General features: G+C 51.7%; 7 protein-coding genes and 1 non-coding gene across 8 annotated transcripts; 3 read left to right on the top strand and 5 right to left on the bottom strand.

Annotated features, from left to right (window-relative positions):
* Positions 1-80: 80 nt before the first annotated feature.
* On the bottom strand, positions 81-1451 carry UHO2_03415 (uncharacterized protein; the record flags this gene model as incomplete). The annotated part of the gene is made up of 5 exons (XM_041558330.1): positions 81-174; positions 329-350; positions 421-729; positions 821-878; positions 954-1451. The coding sequence occupies 5 exons, from the start codon at positions 1449-1451 to the stop codon at positions 81-83; spliced, it is 981 nt and encodes a 326-aa protein (XP_041414264.1).
* A 3754-nt stretch (positions 1452-5205) lies between these two features.
* UHO2_03414 (uncharacterized protein) lies at positions 5206-5559 on the bottom strand (the record flags this gene model as incomplete). Its single annotated transcript, XM_041558329.1, has 1 exon — positions 5206-5559. One exon carries the CDS (start codon positions 5557-5559, stop codon positions 5206-5208), a length of 354 nt encoding a protein of 117 aa, XP_041414263.1.
* A 1040-nt stretch (positions 5560-6599) lies between these two features.
* UHO2_10226 lies at positions 6600-6714 on the top strand. The gene has a single exon (XR_005960734.1). It is a non-coding gene; the product is annotated as a ribosomal RNA (ribosomal RNA).
* Positions 6715-6983: 269 nt separating this feature from the next.
* UHO2_03413 (uncharacterized protein) lies at positions 6984-8596 on the bottom strand (the record flags this gene model as incomplete). Its single annotated transcript, XM_041558328.1, has 3 exons — positions 6984-7050; positions 7145-7299; positions 7382-8596. The coding sequence occupies 3 exons, from the start codon at positions 8594-8596 to the stop codon at positions 6984-6986; spliced, it is 1437 nt and encodes a 478-aa protein (XP_041414262.1).
* Positions 8597-9192: 596 nt separating this feature from the next.
* Positions 9193-15819, bottom strand: UHO2_03412 (uncharacterized protein; the record flags this gene model as incomplete). The annotated part of the gene is made up of 1 exon (XM_041558327.1): positions 9193-15819. One exon carries the CDS (start codon positions 15817-15819, stop codon positions 9193-9195), a length of 6627 nt encoding a protein of 2208 aa, XP_041414261.1.
* Positions 15820-16943: 1124 nt separating this feature from the next.
* On the top strand, positions 16944-18041 carry UHO2_03411 (uncharacterized protein; the record flags this gene model as incomplete). Its single annotated transcript, XM_041558326.1, has 1 exon — positions 16944-18041. The coding sequence occupies one exon, from the start codon at positions 16944-16946 to the stop codon at positions 18039-18041; it is 1098 nt and encodes a 365-aa protein (XP_041414260.1).
* Positions 18042-18336: 295 nt separating this feature from the next.
* UHO2_03410 (uncharacterized protein) lies at positions 18337-20916 on the bottom strand (the record flags this gene model as incomplete). Its single annotated transcript, XM_041558325.1, has 1 exon — positions 18337-20916. The coding sequence occupies one exon, from the start codon at positions 20914-20916 to the stop codon at positions 18337-18339; it is 2580 nt and encodes an 859-aa protein (XP_041414259.1).
* Positions 20917-21789: 873 nt separating this feature from the next.
* On the top strand, positions 21790-23232 carry UHO2_03409 (putative lysozyme; the record flags this gene model as incomplete). The annotated part of the gene is made up of 4 exons (XM_041558324.1): positions 21790-21841; positions 21946-22032; positions 22311-22362; positions 22416-23232. The coding sequence occupies 4 exons, from the start codon at positions 21790-21792 to the stop codon at positions 23230-23232; spliced, it is 1008 nt and encodes a 335-aa protein (XP_041414258.1).
* Between the last annotated feature and the right edge of the window lie 951 nt (positions 23233-24183).

Raw genomic sequence — 24183 nt, 5'->3', positions numbered from 1 at the left:
ATCGAATTGGGCACCTCCTTGAGCAGCTCGTACAGTACTGTACTGCCAGCTTCGCCGAAATTGGACCGATAGTCTGTGCTCTAAACCTCCGCATCCCTGGAGCTTATCAGAGGCCAGTCCTTCACAATACACAGCGACGGTGGAGCAGGAACGCACAAGTCCACAATCACAGGTCTATTTCAACGCAATGAGGGTTCCGTTCGAGAGCGGAGTCCAGCATATTCAGGTCCGTTAGAGAGCGAAGGTCAGCACAATCGGTTCCGTGAAACAGGGTAGGTCAGCATCTCTTCTTTGTCTTCTGTTGTCCTTTAAGCGCTAAAGTACTTACTTGCAAACGACATCGTATGTGACTGTTCCATCAAGGCAAAGCGTTGTCAGCACGTAGTCTTCCTTCCTTTCACTAGTTCCACCTAGACTTACATATGCGGTGCTTGTTCCATTTGTCCTGATCGTATTCCACCAACGCAGCGTTGACCAGCACCGTCTCTTTCGCTCCCTCATCCTCTCCATGCTTCAAGAGATGCACACCACGAGCTTCGTGTATATGGCCAAAAACATGTAGCAGTGGTTGCAGAGCATCGGGTGAGGAGGCGGGTGCGGTGAGTCTTCGAGTAAGCTCTTCGCAGCCAACGGGCGTGCCATCGTGGATAGCATCAAGTCTGCCGAGTTTGTGAGGTGGTGTATGGGTTATGAGTAGGTCGACGTCGCTTGGAATCGCCGAATGGACCTCTGTACAGCTCGATCGATGGCAAAGATGTTCAAGAGGGGTCAGCTGAGCAGGGTCACCCGGGAGGGTAGGAATGGCTTTGTGGATACTCACGCTTGGCTTCTTCCCCACGAGCATAGTTCCAAGCCCAATCTTCGAACTCTGGTGACCACTGTTATCACGAAGCAACACAATCAAGTTATTAGTACTTGAGCAATCTCTCTTCTGTGTCTCATCATGGACTCACCGGACTCCCCCAAACCTTCCACAAATGGTGCCTAGTCTCCTCTCTATCCACACTAAACTCGAATGCATCATCCTCCAAATACTTCAACCGCTCTCCCAGGCTCTCCTGGCTCAGAACCCTCTTCACCTGCTCAACATCATCTTTAGCATCTTTCACCTTGTACTTTGCGTTGAGCTCTCTGCCCCTTGTTTCGTAGAAGTTCTTCGATGTGCATGCGGAGAAATCGTGGTTTCCGCAGACGAAGATCTTCTGTTTATGCGGTAGAGACTTCAGCCATTCGACTTGAGAGGAGAGGTCGCAGGGTTGCCCGAGAGTTGTTAGGTCTCCAGCATGGAGCAGGACGTCTCCGTCAGGGATGAGTGTTGTTTGGGAATGAGAGTCGGAGATCAGGATGAAGCGCACAAAGTCTGGACCTGGGAGATGTGGTGGTGAGGAGACATCGTAGTCTGTGTACACTCGTGTGCCGTGCTTGGAGGTTTCGTTGGTCGTTGTGGCCATCTTGAAGTGATCCTCAGCCTCGTAGCGGAGGATAAGGTCAGGAGTGAAGCAAGAAGGATAGGACAAGGAGGGCGGATTCTTGACCCTGCATAACGCGTTGTCTCGCAATTGAAGATAACAATTAGTATATGCTGTTATTGGGGCCACAATCAGGCTCCCTTACCACAGTCGTATGCTTCTTGTAATGCTTATGTTTTCATAGTGCAAACCTAAATGACAAGTGCATATATATATCCTATTGCCACTCTGGTCATATCTGAGACAGAATGTGTCACTCCTTTCATACCCATATGTTGCTACATTACGAGGTGCCCCTGAGCCATTGCTATGACAACCCTTCATTGTGTTTTTTGCTTATGCAGGCATTCAGTGTTTCAGTGCCTCACTTGTAACCCATGCATCCTTTTTAAAATACTGATGTATCTTCAACACCCCCTCTCAATGGGATCTCCAATCCTATCATCCTAGCTAACCATGAGATATTGAGGCCTTGTAAAGGTTTTGTTAAGATATCTGCAACATTGTCTGCCATTCTGATGAATTTGATCTCCACATCACCTTCTTGCATGTGGTCATGAACAAAATGGTACCAAGTGTCAATGTGCTTCAACTTCCAATGCTTGGCTGGGTCTTTACTTACCTGAATGCACCCCTGACTGTCCATGTATAACACTGGCCAGACATCCATGATTTCCAAATCCTGGAGCAGATATGAGAAGAACAGTGCTTCTCATACTGCTTTGGAAGCAGCAACAAACTCTGCTTCTACTGCTGATAATGCTACACATTTCTGGATGTGAGACTTCCAACTAACTGGGCATCCATATATGTAGGTTATGGATCCAGATGTGCTCCTCCATCCATTTGTTGGGTCCAATGCCCAGTTCACATTGGTATATGTCATTATGGGTTTGTCCATGTGTTTGCTTGATCCTCCTCCTAAATGCAGCTGGTACCTGCTCATCTGATTTAAGTACTTTACCATATGAGTGGCAGCCTTCCATGCACTGTTGATTGGGCTTGACATATATTGTGCCAATGTACCTACAGCAAAGGTGATGTCTGGTTGAGTGGTGTTTGAAACCCATAGTAATTGACCAACTAACTCTTGATACTTCTTCACCTGTTTGGGGTTGCATTTCTTTCCTCCAGCAATGTTTGCCACACTTGGCATGGGTACCCACAATTTGTTGTTTGCTCCTTCTAACCACTTGTTCACCATTGCTTTGACATATGCTGTTAAATCTAAGGATATCCTCCTCTGTCTTCTGTCATGTGTGATCTTTATTCCTAGGAACTCCTTGATTTCACCATTGTCCTGTGTTTCCCACTTGCTCATGATTTCCTGCTTAGTGCAATCCACCTCATTGCAACTGGGCAATGCTATCAGCATATTGTCTACATACACTGTGATGATTGTAATCCTATCACCCATTCCTCTTGAGTACAGACATGGCGCACTTGGCATGCAGTGAAAACCAATCATTCAGAGATGTGAATCTAGCTCAATGTTCCACTCACAGCCTGATTGCTTTAAACTGTACAGCCCCTTCACTACTTTCAGTGCCTTTCCAGGTGGTACTTTGATTCTGATCAGTGGTTTTAAGTATACATCATGATGTATCATCAAGTTTAGGTATGCTTGTTTCACATCAATTGAGTCCATCTCCCAGTTTCGAATTGCCACAATAGCAAGCACCCCTCAAATGGATTGGATGGGTGCTACCAGTGCAAAGACCTCTGTATAGTCAATACCTTTGCATTGCATGAAGCCCTGTGCTATGAGTCTGGCCTTGAACTTTGTTGGTACAAGGTTTGCATCAGTCTTGATCTTGAGTACCCAACATGTGTCAATGGTGTTTGCTCCTTTTGGTAGATCAGTGATCTCCCATGTGCCCATAGCCTCCAAACCATCCAGTTCCTTTCACATGGCCTCTTCCCAATGTTTCCTATCCTCTCCACCTAATGCTTCACTGACTGTTGGGTCCAGATTTTTACTCTGTTCCAGACATGTTGCCATGAGTCCAAAAAGTTCATCATCAATCTGGGTCTTGGTGACTAGTTTATGCTCAGCCTCTTTCACTATGCCTTCACTTTGTTTGTCTTCTGAGCTTGAATCCATGTTGATGTACTCCATTAATGGTTCCCTGTCCACTTCATCAAATAAGTTCTCATCCATATATCCAAGGTTCTCAATGTCTTCTTTGGCTGCTATCATTGGTGGTGTCTGTGTACTGACTGGTCACCACTCTGTTCTGTCTGACCAACACTTCGATTCCATGAACTTTGCTGAGTTACTCCAAAAGATTGTTGGGCTGTATTCTGGGCTGTAAAATAACCAACCCTTTTGCTCCAAGCTATACCCTAAGAAAATGGATGCAATGGCTTGCTGATCCAGCTTCTTGTTGTCTCACTTGACCTTGGGTACATTCACCCATGCCAAGCATCCAAACACTCATAGGAGGCTTATGAGTCACTCCAGTGACTTCCCAAACATTGCTTCATAAGGAAACTCATTGTTGATGCTTGGAGTGAGGTTTATTTTGAATGCCACTGCTTGGATCACATATGGCCAAAATCTCTTCAGCAGTCTCCTTTGAGTTAGGAGCATCTGCATCCTTTCACCTAGACTCCTGTTCATTCACTCCACTCACCCATTTTGTTTGCTATTGTACCCCATGGTGGTTTGCCACTCAATACCTTTCTCTAGCAACCATTCTAATGCATCATTGCTCTTCCATTTGGTCCCTTGATCAGATCAGATCACTTTTAACTTCTGGTCCATCTGTGTCTCCAGGAAGGAAACAATCCTTCTGAGTTGCACAAACACATGGCTCTTCTGTAACAAAGGCTGTGCATGCATGTACTTGCTATGATTGTTGACCAGCACCAGTGTGCATGTATACTCTGTCACGTGGGATGAGTCTATTATCAGGTTGATGTGTATAAGGTCTAGGGGCCCTGTGGCTCTTTTGCCACTACCCTGCCCCATCCAAGCAACTGTACTTTTGGATTGTATGCACTGCTCACATTTCAGAGCAGTATCCAGGTCCAAATCCACAATGTGTTTATCCTTCAGTTTGCTTATGATTGCCTTTGACTTGTCTCAGCCTGGGTGTCCTAGTCATTCATGCCATAATTGTTGTTTTGAAATTTTTGGCTCATTCTCAATATGCTCGAACTCCTCATTGACACCTTCAAACAATGGTGTTGATGTGGTCATCACACTCTCTTGCCATGTATTGCCTCAGAACTCTAAAAGTCCTCACTCATGATTCTTTGCAACCTTGAGTGTCATGCTGTTTGTCAAATAGATTAATCTGCTGGTATTATCCAATATCACTTGTGCTCCATCATCTGTCAATGAATTTGTTGACAAGAGGTTGACATTGAGATGCTTGACATACAATACATTTTGTAAGGGAATATCCCCATAATCTGTTAATAAGCTAGCATCTCCTATGACTGTTGCCTCCAGAACCTCATTTCTGGTGGTGATCACATGCTTTCAGCAGGTTCTTGGGTGGATGAGCATATCATAAGAGTTTACCATATGATAGCTTGCACCTGAGTCCAGTATCCAATGTGCTGCTTCTTTTGCATTCAGAGGTTCTTGCCACTTCAACATATGAATGGTGGAGCACCACACCTCCTATTTAGGTTTGGCAAGTGGGGAATCTTTGGGGATGGTGACCAAGGCATCACACTGACTGATACCATGTCCTGGTCATTTACAGATCCAGCATTGGAGTCGTCATGGTCTGCTTGTGCTCTTCAGGTTTGCATCACTGTTGCCAGTCTCAGATTCCTTGGCCTGGTCATCTTGATCATCATTACCAACAGTCCAGGTGCTGGCCTGTTGCGGGTCAATCTTTTGCATGGGGATGCTTTCAATGGCTGTCTGGTGAATGCTCAATGCAGTTGCAAGGGTGTTGAAGTCGATCTGGTGAATGGTGGTGACCATCTCTTTGTACACCAGATGCTGGATTGTGCATTTCTGCAATGCCAAGAACAATGTATCATTGGCAAACAGCTTCCCGAGAAGACTGCTTTCAGTTTGGATGGTCCAGATCTCTTGAATTAGCTTCCTTGCATCAGAGTGGAACATCTTTATGTCACCAAGCTGCAAGATAAGTGCAAGTCTATGAGATATCTTGGTGGCTTTGTTCATTAGACCATTTTCAATCTTTCTCCACACTTGATGGAAAGTGAGATACTCTTTGATTACATCTAGAACAAGGTAATTGACATTGTGTTCTCCAGTAGTGTCAATTGTCCCACAGAGAGCATTGGTCAAAGCATCATCAAGAGAGTGGCTCCATTTTGGATGCTTCTTGTCATATGTTCCCTCAAGGTGTTTCATTGCATGGGGCATGGATCAGAGGAAAGACTTCACATGGGTGCTCCAGCTGTAGTAGCTTCATGACATAAGCTTCAGCACAGGTTCAAGAAGCTTTGCTAGGGTGTGAAAGTTATATCACTTGTTGCCATTGTTGAAATCAGAGTTGGAATTGGTGTCTTTGTTGGCTTCATTGTCGATGACCTCTGGCTCATTCTTGTTTGTGGCATCATTGTCAGCCCATACCTGGGTGGCCTTGCCTTTTCTGCTTCCTTTGGTCTTTGTGCTGGCACTGACCTGGGTTTTGGTGTCTTCTACCATGGTTGTTGATGAGTTTTGGTTAGCTCAGTGATAGCTTCCTCAGACTCTTAATCAATTGAAGATAAAAATTAGTATATGCCATTATTGGGGCCATGATCAGGCTCCCTTACCACAGTCATATGCTTCTTGTAATGCTTATGTTTTCATAGTGCAAACCTAAATGACAAGTGCATATATATATCCTATTGCCACTCTGGTCATATCTGAGACAGAATGTGTCACTCCTTTCATAGCCATATGTTGCTACATTATGAGGTACCCCTGAGCCATTGCTATGACAACCCTTCATTGTGTTTTTTTGCTTATGCAGGCATTCAGTGTTTCGGTGCCTTGCTTGTAACCCATGCATCCTTTTTAAAATACCGACATATCTTCAACTCTCGCTCGTACGCCCCCCAGGGTCCAACTCGATTGACTCAAACCTCTTGATACACACTTGAACCAGAGTTCTTGAGTCATAATGCATCGAGTTTGATATGCTTGTATCTGCGGCCATAGAACCTTGAAAGCACCGCATCCCGTCCGATCTGCGAAGTTAAGCAAGGTATCGCCTAGTCAGTACTGCGGTGGGGGACCACGCGGGAATCCTAGGTGCTGCAGTTCTCTTTTTCTTCCCCTTCTTTTTGGACCTTTCTCAAGCGGGTTCCGCCCTTCAACGGAGCTTGCAAGCTGAGCAGTCAGACGGAAGTGAGGTAAGGGTTGGATTGAACGAAACTGTATGCGAAGTGCGACCGAGAAAGATAGGAAGAGCAAGGACAGATAGTTACAAATACACGAGACAAAGTAGAGGAGATTCGACAAGAGGGAAGTTGCGTGATGACGAAGTTGTAGCAAATGAGGTCGGGAATGAGGGCTGGCGTTGTTCTTTGTCTTCAGAAGTAGACTCTGATCGCCTGATTGAGGTAGCTTTCGGTGGGACAGTAAGGACACTTAAATCGCCTGTTTAAGCAAAAGCAAAGTTAAGTGAGTCAGTGTTGGTCGTCTTCAGCATCATGCGCGGTTGCATCAGAGCTTCGAATCGCTTGATACATACCCTTTCCCTTTGGCAAGACGATTGAGCGTCTCCAGACACAGCACGTGTCCACAGGCCAACATCATCGGCGGATTCTCTTCCGTTCCCTGCTCCTTGGATACAGGACAAGCAAATATCGAGTGGAAACGGAGCTTGGTCGGGAGTGGGATCTCGATCTGTTGTTCAATACAATACAAGGCTTGTCAGGTCAGTACCATGTCTCTTCTCTGACTGTAAGCTCCGACGTTCTGTACTTACTGGCAGCTCATCGGCCTGGCTCCACTCGTTGCCCCTCTCTTTCATTACCGCTTTGACCTTGATGATCTTGTTGAGCGCTCCACCAGCTCCAACTTCCACACCGATGGCAAGAGGTGCGTCCTTCGCGATGCGGTTGCGCGCGCAGAACTCGAGCTTGAACAGTGGCTCCAGCAGCGGTGCATGGACCAGATTTGCATCTAGTAGTGGACGATAGACGAGCGGGACTGTTGGAATGAGGTGTTCGACAGGAACCGAGTCGAGGCCTTCCGGACCGTAGGCAGGAGCAGGGAGAAAGGCGGGCAAGAAGGCAAGCAGCGTAAAAAGACGTTGGATCTCGCCAAGATATGTGCTGCGGAAAGGCTTGAAGTGTTCTCGACCGTAAGCGAGAGCTCGTTCGACATTGGTTCGTGGCAGAGGCATGCCAGCGGGATCGGTACTTGTTGCAGCTGCTGTGACGGTAGAAACGGGTGCAAGCTGATCGATGGATGCGCTCATTATCTCGACATTCTCGCCATCTGGATCTCGATTAGCAGTAGCAGCATCCTCCGGGCCACCCGGTAAGATCGCACCAGCAGCAATGCGTATGAATTGACTCCTGTGCAGCGCGAACTCGAGTGGGCTCTTTCTTGCCTCCAACCATGACCTTTGCACTTGTGCCCATGCAATAGCTGGTCGTAGATCTCCTCGACCCATCGCAGCTACTACATTGTGCAGCTCTGCATACAGGGCCTCGCTTTCTGGTGATAGATCGAGCCCTGCTTCAGCTGCAAACTTGTAGCTTGTCGACCAGTCTCCATGCCTCTGCAGGTGATTCAGAATAACTCGCTCCAGTGCAGTCTGTGCTTCCGGTGAAGAGAACAGTGATGGATCAGCGATGCCATCGATGGGGATCGGAAACTTCTTGTCGAGTGCCTTTGTGGATTTGGAAAGAGCAGCGTGGAATTCCTTTTGTCGATCAAGGATGGTCTTTTGGGTGCTCTCGACTGAAGCTTTGAGCTCGGCAAGGACGACCCCTGGACTGAGCTGAGATGATGATGAGGCGGCATCGGAAGTCGAAGAGATGGCGGCTTTGGCCGCTTCAATGCGTGTGATCAGCTGGTCGATCGAGTCGTGGACGGTGGGTGTGACAGCAGCTGCTTTGGCGGAGGTCGAGCTGGGGTGCAGACCGGGTGCGCGCTTTGCTAGCTGCTCGAGCGTTTTTTGTACGGCCTCCATCGTGGATTGCGACTATGTTGTGGTGCTACAGATGTCCAGTCGGAAGTTCTTCGTGCAGAGGTGTAGATAAGAATGTTGACGAACAGAACCGGTCGTGGAGATAGTGTCACAATAGCCAAGGTTGCACTTCGCAGCTTGGCCGTGTATGCAAGTACGGAGCGTGGATATCAGCGGGCGTCCGCCAGAATAATGCGCTGCTTGATGCGGTGATGATGATGGTGGTGATGGTCACAAGGCTTCGACAACCTATCTGTCCTTTATCGCACTGTGCTGTGTCGGATCGGCAACACACAGCACAATCCGATTTTTGGTGACTGCAGGCGTGCATACAGTTCATTCCCCAGACTGCGATCCTGCCTGCTCTTTTTTCGGCCGTGTTGCTCCGCTCTGGACAGTGCCGTGTGGAGAAATATAGGACCCCGATTTTGGCTGCTAACATCTGACCGATCTAGTCGTATCACCCGATCCACACCTTCGCTTTAGAGCTGTCAAATTGTCTTGACCTCAATCGCAGACGATCTCCTATCACAAAGGCATTGGAATTCCTATCGAGCTATCATATAATGTGCACAGTGTTGAACACTGCTGGTGTCGCTTTAGTCGACCACAACGTATCGACTCTTGATGGGCCTCTTCTTGACTGTACCCGTCCTAGAGCCTCCAGGAGGGGGCGGCGATCCCACACCTGCAGGCGTCGATGTACCCGATGCTCTGCCACTCATTGGAGGCTGAGCAGCAGGCGGCATAGAGTGATCTGCCAGGTTGCTCCTTGCCCTCGTCAAACCCCTCAGACCGGGAGGTCCTCGGTTAGGTGCCAGTCCAGAGCTTCCCTCACTGATAGGAAGTGTGGCTCGACCCATTGTGAAGCCGGCCATGGGCGGGCCTCGCATCGGCGGCGCACTCGATGCTCCAGCGCTACGGTCAACCGATGCTGGGCTGGCAGACTGGGCTCTTGCGGGAGGTGGTGGGGGCGGAGGCGTACTAGCCACACTACCGCTGTCGCCGGCTTTCTTGTTGACCCATCGCTTGAGCTCCTTGTCATAGACAAAGCTCGTTTCTTCACCAAGATGCGCCTTCTTAGCTTTAGCCTTGGCTTGCTGCCCAGCACTGTCGGTCGAAGAGCTGCGACCCCACAGACGGCCAAACCAAGATGCAGATGGCTTGAGCTCCGGCTTCTTGTCATCATCGTTGCCCCCGCCGCTGCTTCCCGCATCGTCCTTCTTGCTGCCTGCATCGCTCTGTCTGCTCGGACCAGCAGCAGAGCTGGTCGTGCTGTCACGGCGTGATGCATCACCCGCTTCCGAGCTCCCTGCACCCGGGCCACCGGCGTTGCTCGCCTTGCGACGGCTGCTCGCATTTCCCAATCCAAGATCGTCGTCTTCCTCATCCATGTCATCCTCTGCGTCGTTCCGCCCGTACGAAGACGCGTATTGGTTGCCTTGAGATGAGGGCTGAGGCGTGCGGCTGTTCGACGAGAGCGCATCGAATGGCGACACGAAGCCGCCTTCCTCTCCAATCTCAAGAGCACCTTCAGGAGCGACATTGCTGACGAACTGCGGCTTCTGGGCTCCGTGAGGATCGTAGCCGTAGAACGGAGCTTGACCAGTAGCCGAATAGCCGCTCGTGTCGCCTTGCTCCTCGCCGCCAGCCTCGTCTCCCTGTCCGTGCTCACCATATGAGCCGTATCCGCCATAGCCGCCATAGCCGCCATAGCCTCCGTAGTCTCCATATCCGCCATAGCCAGCTTCGGAGCCAGCACGGGGTCCGTTGGCATCCGTGCTTGGACGACCAGAGCTCTCAGCATCACGTCCACTTTGACCGCTAGCATTGCCGTGCCATGGTGCAGTGTCAGAGGTAAAACTCGTCTCAGCCTGTCCACCGTAGGTCGAGGATGCCGTCGAGAACTCGGACGTCTGCGTGTCGTGTCCAACACCGTAGCCTTGACCTGGACCGCCCTGCAGGCTGGCACCGTAGCCGTAAGCGTTCGCTGGCGCCTCCGAGCTAGAGCGCACACTATCGCGCTCGTAGTTGCTGACTGCTTCGTGGCCGTTGCCGTTGGTCGACCCTCTTTGCGGCAGCCAATTTTCATATGGGCCCGAGGCGAGCGGTCGCATCGACAGTGCTGAGGACGCGCGATGCTTCGGCGATGCAGCCGGCTTTGTAACATTGCGGAAGTCCATAGCAGAGCCAGAGCGGGAGGTTGGAACGCTCGGTGATCCCGTACGCAGCTCGCTGTACGACTGTTGCCTTGTCATGCCTCCCGAAGCTGCATCTGGTGTGATGGCGCTATAGTGCGAGAAGGGACCAACACTCGAAGAGACCGAGCCCTTGCTGTTCTTGTTGGGCAAGTCTGCCTCGATGCCTCCTTCCTCACCAGCGATGAACTTGGTAAAGCGGCCTTCGAGAGCGCCCCAAACACCATCGAGCGTGGGACGCTGCATCTTGCGCGTCACCCAGTTGCCGCCAGGTCCTGCGTGTGGTGCGCCCACAAGTCGGTCCGAGAGTTGCTTTGACTGGGACAGCAGCGTCGAGTGCAAGTATGGCGAGTGCTTGATCTGCTTGAGACACTGTGCAATGGCTTCGCAATATCGCTGCGCTTTGGCTGTCTCGCCGAGGTCGGCCAGCTGCTGTGCGTGGACGAGCTTGTAGGCTTGCAAATGCGGGATGCCTGCAAAAGCTTCTTGACCCTTGGCGGCTGGCACGAGCCCTTGGGCGAACTCAAGCACCTCGGTCATGAGAATGCCGTCCAGGTCCTGCAGGAACGTGGTCGAGCCCTTAGGATTGGCGAGACCAAGCAAGGTGAAGCGAACGCCGGTCGTGTCTGCACCACCGATAGGCGAGGTCGAAGGCGAAAGCAGGTAGCAGAAGTGTGCAGCTTCAAGCAAGCCACGTGTACACAGGCCATCACCGATGGCTGTCAGAGCTGCAGAGTCGCTTGGGCTACGGTTACTTGCAACGATTGCCGCAGACTCCTTCCAGCTAGGCAGCGCTGTCGAAACAGTCGTTGCCTCAGTAGGAGCCGGCTGCAAGCCGCCAACCTGTCCGAGCTGTGTCTTGGTCCGGAAGAGATCAAAGATCGACACGGGGTCTTGACCCGAGAAGACGTTGTAAGCAACCTTGAGGCCTTGGAGATCGCCCTGACCTTGACTGCTCAGGGAAGCCTCAGCGGCAACGACTTCCTGCTCGATAAACTCACTGACGACCTCCTTCCAGCATTCCTTATCGACACAGCTGGCAATCGTCATGGCATGAGCCCACATCTTTTGGGCCACAGCGTATTCGACAGCCTGGCGGCGCTCACCTCGCAGCAGCATGGTTTGCACCTTTTGCAAGAAGTCGCTACGCAGCTCGTGCGAGGTGATGACGGTACCCTCTGCTTGGTCGCTTTGTGCAGTCGAGCTGACGGACATAGCAAATCCACCGGCCGCAGTAGATTCTTGAGCATCAGGACCAACGATCAACGATCGGACACCCTGCTCAAACGCGGTCGAGCTTGTCTGGCCGTCGTTCTCGACAAGAAACTTGAGCAGACGCAGCAGCAATACTTTGTCTTCGGTTCGACGTGCGTCAAGCTCACTGCCCTGTTCCGGAGCGCCTTGCTGGGAGCCTGCAGCTAGGGCGGAGAAGGATGGGCGTCGTCGGAGATAGCCTAGACCAGCAGAAAGCTCCTGTACGCGCTCGTCAAGATGCTTGATGAGCGCTGCCTTCTTGCTCTTGTTCGCCGAGGCTGCACCTGTAGCTCGGGAGAGTGCGTTGGTGCCAGCGGCACCTTCAAAGACAGGACCAGGGAAGGTGAACGGATCGAAAGCAGATGCGTAGGCGGACGATGGGACGTGCGACGAGAGCGCCTGGATGTTGACTCTGGTCGGGTAGCTAGAAGCATTGTACGAGTACGATCCGTAGACATTTCCTGAGCTGCCCGCTGCGTCTGTGCCGTCAGCACCAGAAGAGCCGCGGGAGATAGGGAAGTAGCTGACGAGCTTGCCACCAATGCCGAAGCTGGCAACTGGGATAGTGGCATTGCGCATTGTCTGAAGCATGTCGGCCGACGCCTCCGAAGCCGCCTGCGACGGTGAGTCGTTGGCGGCGCTGTGAGGGCCTTCGCCAGCACCAGCAGTGCGAGAAGCGTACTGATCGGGTGGCGCATAAGGCGACGGTGGCATACCGTATGGGCTGTTGAGGCCGTACTGCTGAGGCGAACCAACACGGTTGCCATGATCGAAAACATCAGCCTCATCGCGTTGTTCTGAAGCCTGTCCGTATCTTGCATTTGTGTCGTCCGTGCTGGGAGCAAGGCTTTGGGACGCCCGGCCATGGGTGTCGTCGGCAGCATACGGATCAGAAGCTTGGTCGTTGGCAGAAGCGGGACCATACGGATTGTAGCTTGAGTAAGGATCAGCAGTGGCGTTTGAGGGTGGCGCGTAGACATTGTTGCCGACAGCTGCTGGGCTGTACGGGTCGGGTGCTGCGTCGTTTCCGTAGGCTGACGAACTGGAACCGAGCCAGCTGCCTTGCTCGCCATGAGAGGCCAAGGGCGTCCTAGCCTCAGCGTCTTCCTCGCCCTTCGCGCTCGGCGTATAAGCGTGTTGACCATCGTCGGCAGCTCCGTTTAGATCAGAGCGAGGAGCATAGCCATAGCCATTCGCATCCTGCTCTGAGCCATACGCATGAGCACTGTAAGAGTCTTCGGTCTGTTTTGGCTCGTCTGAGCCGGTTTGCGGCTGCTGCAAGCTGTAAGAAGCATAAGGGTCGTAGGTTGTGGCAGTCGAAGTCGTCTGTTCGCCCTCCTCGCTGTATTCGTTCCAGCCAGAGCCGTTCTGTGCAGGAGTGTTTGAATGAGGCTGAGTTTTGGGAGTAGCATCGTCTGCATCGCGTGTGAAGCCATCCTCATCAGCGTAGCCGCCTTCGTAGTCGTAGCCAGTACCCGCGCCCGCGTTGACATGCTGGTTGGAATCGAGATTGAGACGATCGAAAGCGTTGGCAGCATCATTAACAGCACCGTGACGAGCCTCTTGGCCGTATGCATCCTCACCAACTTTGCCATCGTAGCCATTGTTGTCAAACTCGTCAGTGACAGTGAGGGTGGGAAGCGGACCGTCATCACCATTGGAAGCAGGAGGCGTAGCAGCGGCTTGCTCGAGCGAGTCGACCCACGAAGAAGCAGGACGCTTGTACGTGGTAGGCGGCGTGTCAGTGGCGCCGGTCTGGTATTCTGACCGCTTTTGAGGAGTCTCGGCTTGATTCGGCCAGGCAGGCGAAGGCACATCCTGACTTTCCTGCTCTAGTGAGACGGCAGCGGAGTGACACCTTGGCGGTGTCGAAGAGTCAAAAGCCGGAGACGAAGACGAGCCGGTAGCACTGTGAGCGTTGCGAGAGGCAGTGCGCGAAGTGCCGCGAGAGGGCCCCCTGGGAGGTCCCTTGGGCGGACCTTTGGGAGGTGGCGGCAAGGCAGCGCTCTGTGATGAGTTCGTTGGAGAAAGAGCGTATACGTTGTTGGAGGAAGCGCTCGTAGACGAGGGAGGAGCGGCTCCAGGTGGATCGCATGGGCTAGCAGCACGTGCGGATGCCTGACCGCTAGGATCGCTGGCTGCACCGTAGCTATCGTATCCGGACGTTTGTGATTGTGATGGCTGAGAGCCGTATACGTAGCTCTCATCGGTCCACTGCTGCTGCTGCTGCTGTTGCTGCTGTTGCTGTTGTTGCTGAGGAGCATTAGGATCGTATGCAGGATCTTGCTGCTGCGCGGAAGGATCAGTGTTCTGCGATTGCGGTTGATGTTGGTGCTCGGCCGTGAGGTCGGGTGCGTGGTCTTGACTGCCGTATGCTGAGTAGGATGCATAGGGATCTTGCGAGCCCTGAGTTTGATCTAACTGAGCATCAAACGCAGGAAGAGCAGGCGGCGGGGCATCGTAACTGTAGCCTGAGTTTTGAGCATAACGTGCGTAGCTGGACGAAGGGTCCTCGGTGGTGCCGTACTGTGCGCCGGCTGAACCGTATTGTGCGTCTGCTTGGTAGTTGGGATCAGAAGCATATGCACTCGGGTCGTAGCTCTGTGTAGCAGCATCGTTGACGTAGGCAGACGAGGCAGGAGCATAGGGGTCGGCAGGAGCGTAGTTGGAATACGACTGCCGATCGTAGCTGGAAGGATCGTACGCTTGTTGAGCTGAATCGGGCTGAGCGTAGTCTTGTTGATTGTCGTAGCCCTGATGAGTGTAGTCCTGCTGAGCAGAAGTTTGCAGACCATATGCTCCTTGGTCGTAGCCTTGCTGCGCGTAACGGTTCTGATCATAGCCCTGTTGCTGGTAGTCGTATGTTTGCTGCGATGAGTCATAGCCCTGCTGCTGATAATCGTATCCTTGGTGCTGTTGATCGTAGCCATAACCTTGCTGTTGTTGATCGTAGCCGTACTCCTGCTGCTGATGGTATTGCTCCTGTTGATATGCCACGATCTCGCTGGCAATGGGACGACCGTAAGCGTCGTATTGTGGCTCTGGAGCGATAGAAGGCTTTGTATCCTCCTGATAGAGCCAAGACAAGGAGCGTTGACCGCCATCGGAAGCTCGAAAAGGGACAGCTTCCTGCGTCGCTGGCCCATCTCCATTCGTAGGCGCAGCTGTAGTCGACTGGCTCTGATCATCTGCTGATGCAAGCCAATCATCTTGATAGCCCGTGTCGGCAAAGAGACCACCGGGAGAGGCTGGGCCTGAGGAGGGACCGCTCGCCTTTCCGTCGCCATATGGCACTGTCAGGCTCTCGCCAGTAGTGGCGGTAGGCTGAATGGCTGCTTTGACTGCTTTGGCGTTTGTCGAGGCAGGTTGCGATGAGACTGGTTCCAGGCCGAAGATCGAAGTGAGAGGGTCAGCAGAAGCTGTTTCGGTGGATGTGCCATTGTTGCTATGTGTATCAGCTGCTGCAGAGGAGCGGAAGAGGTCTGGCTCTTCTGCCGCCGTCTCATCTAGCTGCGAAAGTGAAGGCGTGGTGCTGGAAGCGGTAATGCTCGAGAAGGGGTCATCGTCACCTCCAGACCCGAACAGCGAAGCAGCGATGCCGATACTAGGCTTAGGCGCATGGCCCTTCTTGTGCGGTGTTGTCGAAGGCGACTGCAATGAAGATGCTGAAGCATTAGTATCCTGGTCTGCCGTAGAAGGAGAAGCAACGATCGTGGACGACGCTTCGACAGAAGAGGCAGGCTTGTCGTCCGAGATTGGTGGTGAGCTGCTCATGCTGTGTGTCGAAGGCTGGCTAGCTCTCGTCCTTCCAAGAGAACAAGTGTGTTGTGTTGGGCTCCTTGAATGTAGTGAGAGTCGTTTGCTGCGATCCTCGTCGAATGCAGGACGGTCAAGATGAAGCTTTCCAGAAAGCGTTACCACCGTCAAGCAGCCACGAACGTGAACCAAAGGCAATAGTGTCGGGGGGTTATATCGATGAATGTACCAAGCGATAGAAGATGGTCGTGAAGCTGGAAAGGTTGCTCTTTCCGAGAGAGGCTGACGCTGATCCAGTTGAAGTAGATAAAAGCTACACAAAGCGTAGAGACGGTGAAGGTAGTGCTTACGGCCGAGTAAAAGGCTTGAGCATCTGAGCACGGACCACATGTGTCACAACCTACTCAAGACAAATGCTTTGTTATGCTCCGCAGTCGATGCGGCTCTCTGCCGCTCTTCTTTTATATATATAGACTCCTTCTCTCTCCTCGCTCTCTCTCTCCCCCTCTCACCATTATCATCATCAATCACACGAAAACTTTAACTGATCCTTTTCTGCTTGGAGCTTGGTGCTTGGTGCTTGGAGCTTGGTGCTTTCTATCGCCTATCGCCTTTCTGCCAATCAGGTCTCGTTGTAAAACGGCACTCGGGCCACGTCAAAGCGCGATTGCAAACGGTCAGCAGCAGCTGCGCTTATGAATGCATTCGACAGATGAGCCTTGACGTGGCGACTCTGAAGCCCTACAATCAGTCTTTCTACCACACGTTGTCATAGACATGTCAAAGCTCTCACTTTATCCTCCTTAGCTTTGACAGTCTTGACTCTCCAACCTTTCTCGCTTTGCGTTGGCGCTCTCCGATCGCCACGAAGGGAGTCGAGTGGGAGTGGGAGTGGGAGTGCGTGCGCGAACGAACCTACGAAACCAGAGAGAGAGAGAGAGATTTCCTCCCTAGCTGTTCGTTTCAAAAATCTAACATTGTTCTTGTCGGGGATCGCTCTCATGAGCGGCGACTCAGCCTCCACTTGCAAGGAAGAACACCGCGAATTCTGATCGAGCTTCTTCACAACCATCCTCCTCGTCATTCACTGCATCATTCGTCTTCCTGCCACAATTGTCCTCATGATCTGAGGACGGAAGGGTATGGCAGCCATAGCTTCAAGCTCGTCAGCTGCCATGATGGCCGATAACATGGACCCAGCCGACCGGGCGTGGGCCATACAGGAGAACCGTTTCCGGGCCAGAGCAAGGCTTCGACTTGAAGCAAGAGCACGAAAGCCTCGCACCATCGTCAACAATAGCACTGGTGCCTCTGCTACAGCATCCTCTTCAGCCTCGCAGCAATCCCGGCAGCCTATGCTCGACTCGAATGTACCATCCATTGGCCCTAATGCCAACCTTGGCTCAGTCCCCGCGACCAGTCGAAACGCACAGCTCGACCCGGCACAGCTCAAAGTCGTTGGCAGCAAAAGCAATGTGGCTCGCACACGCAAAGTCGACGAGGCAGAGATCCCACTCCAGCGAGACAAGTCATTGGGAGACTATATCGAGTTTGACCTTTCCAAACTTCACAACAGTAAAGGTGGTTTCTTGATCGATGACCAAGATCCCGCCGCTTCACGGAAGACGTTGGACGATCTTCGAAAGGAAAAAGAGAGAGAAAAGCAGCGTATGCGGGACTATGCTCAACCAGGTATCTCTCTCGATCTTCAAACTCGACCGACATGCGAGAGCTGCGGTAGTCCCGAGATCATCGACCACCCCTTCAAGCGGGTCTTTGGTATCTGCGTCTGTCGCAAATGCGAACGCGAGAAGCCCGAAATTTATTCGCTGTTGACCAAGACGGAAGTCAAGGAAGACTACTTGCTGACGGATGCAGAGCTGAAGGATGAAGAGCTTCTGCCGCATCTACTGAAGGCGAACCCGCACAAGGCGACATATAGTAACATGATGCTCTTTTGTAGAAAACAGGTGGAAGAGTTTGCTTTCGGTCCAGGCAAGTGGGGCTCAGAAGCTGGCTTGGATGCCGAGTTTGAGAGAAGAGAAGAAGAGAAAGCCAGGAAGAGAGGTAAAAAGTTCCAGCAGGGCTTGGTGGATCTCAGAAAGCGAACGAGAGACAACGTTTGGCAGAGAAGGAAGGATGAAGAGCACCTTCATCAGTGGCAGGAAGCGGAAGAGAGAGGTAAAGCAGTTCAGAGGTGTACACAGTGCGGATATGCTGTCGAGGTCGAAGTCTTTTGACCTCTCTCCATCATCCCTCTCTCCATCATCCGCCTCTCCATCATCCGCCTCTCCATCATCTGCCTCTCCATCATCCGCCTCTCCATCATCCGCCTCTCCATCATCTGCCTCTCCATCATCCGCCTCTCCATCATCCGCCTCTCCATCATCCGCGCTTCCCGTCTCTCATATACCAAAATCTTTACTTGTACTTGTATCATTGTGCCAATCACACTATCTAACTAGCCTCGCACATGTCGACTGAACCAGGAAAATGCTTCTGATTCGAACATGCTTGCTGGCGATTCAATGTGAATCAAGGGAAGATCTCAGCCATCATGAGAGCTACCGTACTTGACCAGCCAGTGAACGGATAGCCTCGCTGTCCATGACCATCTGTTGGGTTGTATTGCTCGAACACATAGCCTGTCTTGTTGTACTCTTTGAATGTGTTGTCCACGACGTTTTTCCTCAAATTGTCATAGATCTCCTGTGCTTGTTTCTGGTGTGGGCCTGATGTGGTTGCGTACTTGTTTCTGAGCGCTCTCAAGCTGAGATAGCTCATATGAACCCAAACAGGACCACGCCAGTAGTTTTCGCCTTGACCAAAGAACTCATTTTTGCGACTGAGACTTCGAATGCCATATGGAGACCAGAGCTGCTCTGGATCCGAGAGCAGATTCAACACGTGGCCAAGGTGCGCCGAGTCGGGAGGAAGCAGCTCCAACATGAAGGGGAAAAGGGAAACGTAACCCGCGTGGCAAACGTGGTAAGACTGATCCTGTTCGTCGACGCTGGCATCGCAGTACATCTTCTTTTCTTCGCTCCAGTGAAGATCCTCCAAGTTGGCGACAATGTCTGCGTAGTGCCTCTCGTACTCTTCGACGTCCTCCTCCTTGCCGAGCACGCGTGCAATCTTGCACATGGTATCGGCGAACGAGCCCATCCACGAATGGAGATCCACATGCAGCTCGCCCGTATGCGGGATTGGTGCGCGTGGGTAGTCGTCCAGTCCACTTGCTAGCACATGGTCCTTGGTCCTGCCTCGCCATCTGTAGCCCTCTGTCTTTGATGTAGCATCACGATCCCACTCGCGAATCTCGCCTCGCTGAGTACGACGGAACCACCTGTAGTGGCGACGCAACTTGGGGTAGATCTCGTGCAAGAAAGACTGTCCAAGCGCGGCAGAGGCCAACATCTTCTCGTAAATGGGTGCCTCATCGAGACCATCCAAGTCGGTCAAGACTTGCTGTTGAGCGAAAGGTGCAGCAGTGAGACCGAGCTTCTCGTTGCGTGCTACAAGACGATCGACGTATGCGCTGACCGCCAGGATCAATGTCGGAGGGTTGCCGTACTGTGGATACTGCGTCTGGAAGCCGTCTGGCACACGAGATCTTGCCTCGTCACCGAGAATCTGCTCGCGAGCTACCCAGCCATCGTCGTCAATGAGCCTGATCCAGCTGCCAAGTATGTCAAGACTGAGATCATTGTCCCAAGCTCCAATGTGAGCAAGGTGGAAGCCCTCATCCCAGTAGAAGCCGCGAGGGAAGATGTTTCGACATGGTGTAGCTGTGAACAATTGCTCTGGCTCAGTAAGCTGTGGATCCGCCTGCCCGTGTACTTCGGGATCGTAGACGCCCGAACCGGACTCGGCGTCATACTCGTGCCGGAAAGACCGGTCGACGATAGCTGAGCCGTAATAGAAGCCGATACCACCAGTGATGGACGAGGTAAGATCGCGAGCAAACTCGACTTGCTCTAAAGTGAAGTTTTTAGACGCAAGACGAAGGGCTCGGTCGAAGCGCTGATCGTAGGCTTGCTTGGACGCTTTCAGTGCTTGAGTGAGAGCAGCTGAGGAGAGAAGCTCACCCTTGGGTGTCGTAGCACTGTCGTAGAAGACGTCGAATGTAAAGTTGCCAGTGAAGGACTTCTGAACTGCAAAGAGTGTGGATTCGGCTGCCACCTGGTCCGAGAGACGCGTGGTGAGGGCAGGAACAGGCATGCTACCTTGACCGTATGTCTGTGCTGCTTGCTGCAGTTGAAGCATGAGATCCTTCTGGATGACATCCTTAGCTTTCCACACTGACTCGACAGGAATGTGTTTGCCAAAGACATGAGTTTTTCCTACAGTATCGGCGTAGGCTTTCGCATCAGCGCCAGCAGTTGGGTTGGTGACGAATTGATTGCCGTTGGTGTTGGAGTTGCCATGTTGAGCATCGGGCTCTACGATTCGCAGAACAAAGTTACCGAGACCAGTAACAGAACCTGCTAAGTGGACGGGCTCGTCCCTTGGAATGCCGCTACCTTCTTCGAAGTTGGTCTGCAGTCCAAGCGCACTACCTAGGCTCTCGATGGCGGTGTACCAGAAGGTGGTCAGCGAAGCCGGCTTTGATGGATCCATGACAGTGCCGGAGATGCGTGCGCCCCAGCTGCCTCCATTTTTGTTCGAGGTGTCGACCTTGAGAAAGCTAGTCTCGAGACGGTAGTTGTTGACATTGTCGTTGATCTCTTGAATACCGAACTCACGACCGTCGTGGTACTTCCATGTGAAACCTTTCATGCCATCTTGATCGCTGCATTGATGGCGAATGTGCTGAAAGCCGGAGTAATCTTGCAGGCCGAACCACGCCAAGCCGGTGAGGAGCGAGTCAGCAAGGCGTGGCCGCAACCCAAAGTAGATCTGTGGGCGATAGCTTCCCCACAGTAGCGATGCATCGGCCTGAGCTTGTGCCTGTACAGCCTCCGGTGGCTTTATCAAGGTTGCCTCGGCGGCATCGTCGTCATCAAAGTCATCGTCCGCATAGTAGGCGTTGGTCTGACCAACGAGCACGAGCAAGAGGAGGACCGAGGCGAGGACAAGGGCAAACGCCCTCCGTATCGCTGATCCGTGCCTCATTGTGGACAGAGGAGGGCAGAAAAGCCAGTTGCTGAGTTGACTATACGCTGTCAGAGTGATCGTTGAGGAAGGCTCTTATGCGAGCAACGTGGAGGACGTGCTTCGGAAGGATGGTTCGTGCGAAGAGGAGGTCGGTTCGGGACTCGGACACGAAATCGAGCTTAAAAAAGCAAATTTTGTTGAAAGTAGACAATCCAACATGGTGATGTAAGCAGACATAAGACGATGCGAGAGAGATCGGGCACAGCAGATCTGATCGGAGATTAGGGAGAGACGATCACGACAGGGATCGGAGGCAACCTCAAAAGGTCCCGCTCGTTGTCAGGTATCATCATTAAGTAGATAGCATCCACACTCGGTATCAGCCTCAGAGATGTATATATATTTAACTCGAGAACACTAGGTTCTCACCATGTTCACTTAGTCAATTGAGTATATATGTTTCTGTCTAAACCAGCCGTGACATCGTACTTCGACTCTCCCCGATCGCCAGTTATCGGGACTCAAACGTCTTCACTTTTCAACGATTTTTAGGTTCAGCCGGTGTTGTAACTCGCTTTTGACACATTTCTCACAGCTGCAAACCAAGCAAGCAAGCGAGCACAGATCAAGATTGTCACACTGTATGTACTGAACAGGGGAGTCGATGGGAGTAACGTGGCGGAGGAAGAAGAGTGACAGACTATGTTGCCAAGCGAGCGGATGTTGACCTTCCGTGTGGAAGCGGGAGCAGGGATTCGTCGGCCGCGTTGGCTGGCCCGGCGGAATTGGACAGCTCAGTTGCTGGTAGAACCTCTGTGAGGTGAAAAGGTGGTATATACAAGACTGAGAAGCTGGTGAAACGCCGATCCCAGCAGCTTGTCGACCTTCAGAATGGCTTGTTCCATACTTACGTCTACGGTCCCCACGCCGTTCCTCGTCCACTGTCCACTGCCAGAATGGGACCTGCCTGGGCAAGGATAGCTCATAATGAGAAAGTCTTGCATTTCAATGGTGTGAGCGTGGCTGTTGATTGCTCAATGGTCTAAGCGAGATGCACGTTGCAAGTAGTCCACCTCGAAGAGTCGCAGCTGCAAGCTGTCACAAACGCCAATGGTCAGATCGGACTTGACTTTGGTATGCACGATCACGTTGTGCCACATCGATGTCGATTCTGCCTCAAACCTCCTCGCATTGCAGTCTGAACGTGGACATAGTATTGTGCAAATCTTGTTAGAACAGGCTTAGCTCTCGATTGTATCTCGTGTTGACGACCTCTCCATTTTTCAGGCTACCGAAAGCAGAACAACAGAAAGGAGCTTGCTTTTGGTTGAGTGATGGTCGGATAGCGACGAGCTTGCTCCTCGGCTGCCCGGTGTTCCTTCTAAGCGAATTCCCTCTCCCGACCTTCTGAGACTCGAAGAAGTATCAAGACAGCGATACCAAGCCTTTTGGAACAATGCTGCAGTAGGGAAGCTCTCATGAGAAGAGACTTTTCGTGTGCCTGACTCTTTCTACAGCGTGAACAGTGTCTTTAACCGACAGTTGATTGAACCAGTACCCTTGCCCAATCTCGAGCAGTACAACTACACACAATCATGCTCCCTAACCACTGCTGGCACAAACCAGATCAAGTTGGCAACTACTACCATCCTTGCCGCCGTGGCTAGCCTTGCTACCTTGATTGATGCCTCTCCCATCGACAAACGAGTGTCCGGCGTTAGAGGTCAAGACGTGAGCGCGTACCAGCCTAACGTCAACTTCAACACCGAGGCCTCAAAGGGATGCAAGTTTGTCTACATTAAAGCAACCGAGCGTACCACTTTCAAGTCTTGCACATTCTCGTCTCAGTACAACGGTGCTACCAGCGCCGGTTTGATCCGCGGGGCCTACCACTTTGCGCGTCCCAACTCCTCCTCTGGTTCCGCTCAAGCTAAGTTCTTCCTTGCCAATGGAGGAGGCTGGTCTAATGATGGTAGAACGTTGCCAGGCGTAGTGGACTTGGAGTCCGTCAGCGGCCAGCCCACTTGCTATGGCCTTTCAAAGAGCCAGTTGATCTCTTGGCTGCAAGATTTTGGTTCTACATACTACTCTGCAACTGGTAGATGGCCCACAATTTACACTAGTTCGGGCTGGTGGAATGAGTGTGTTGCTTCTAGTGCTTTTGCCGCCGACTATTTGCTGTGGATAGCTAACTATGTCCTGTCTTGCCCAAAGATGCCGACTGGTTTCAGCTACTATAGCTTCTGGCAATACGCGGATAGCGTTGATTTGAGTGGGGACCAGGACGTTTGGAATGGTTCTCTGGAATCACTCAAGGCCTACGCTCGAGGTTAAGCTGGCATCCGAAGTTTGATCACATGATTAATTCCAACCTTGGAGTGAGAGAGTGCACATCAGTGGAGCTTGGAAGATGGAGGCCATGTTGGTCTTGAAGCAAATCCTTTGGTGATGTCATTGTAACGTTGTAACTCAGACCATCTGTTACATGCGCAGGCTATATGCGCGTTGTAACGGTGAAAGTAGATGGATTGCAGGAAGAGGAGATCTAGATGGAAGCCAGTTTAAGTACTTGCTTCCGTACCGACAAGGAAGTATGAACAAGATTTGCAGATAGTTTCGAACTTTCCTGTGCGACGTGTATTTGCGCGAGAAGATATTGGTCGAGCATTCTTGTGCGACTAGTATTCGCACGAGAGAGTCACTATTCGTACGAGAGTGTTATCCAGGTGTAACACCATCACACAAAAGCAGCGGCTGTTTAGGATTTCATCTTGACTGGCATTCGTAGACTGCATTTGAGAGTTAGTGGCGAGTGCAGTGGAGGCATACAAGTATGTGTCGCTCGAACAAGCCAGAGTGAAGAGGAGAAGGGCGCAATCAGAGAGTTTCGAATGAGAGGCAAGTGATGAAACAATCGATTTGCAGTTGAGACTGGACAACTGCAGAAGGTGCTGAACCTCAATCTACCAAAGAACCTTGTAGTCCAACAGCGTCACATCCCTTGCAAAAGGGGCTCAGCAGGCCTAAGCTGGACTGGTTTGGCTACAAGTATGATACCATGTTGCAATTGCATTGATCGAACAAAGTTCAAACATCGTGTCGAGTGCCTTTTATATATATATATATATTTGGCTATTTTCTGGTCTATTTTTCGCCTGTTTTTCCTTTTTTTTTTTTTTTCTTTTTCTTTTTTCCAGTTGGCGCACGTCCTCAAGTCACACTGACACACTCACATGCTGAAAATGACAATCCAACGAGGCGGTGAAGAATGACGCGGGGCCGATC

This window comes from Ustilago hordei (assembly GCF_900519145.1).
Source record: "Ustilago hordei strain Uho2 genome assembly, contig: UHO2_contig_05, whole genome shotgun sequence".
Taxonomy (NCBI): domain Eukaryota; kingdom Fungi; phylum Basidiomycota; class Ustilaginomycetes; order Ustilaginales; family Ustilaginaceae; genus Ustilago; species Ustilago hordei.
The sequence above is the reverse complement of the archived record's forward strand: the minus strand, read 5'-3'. Positions and strand labels throughout refer to the sequence as shown.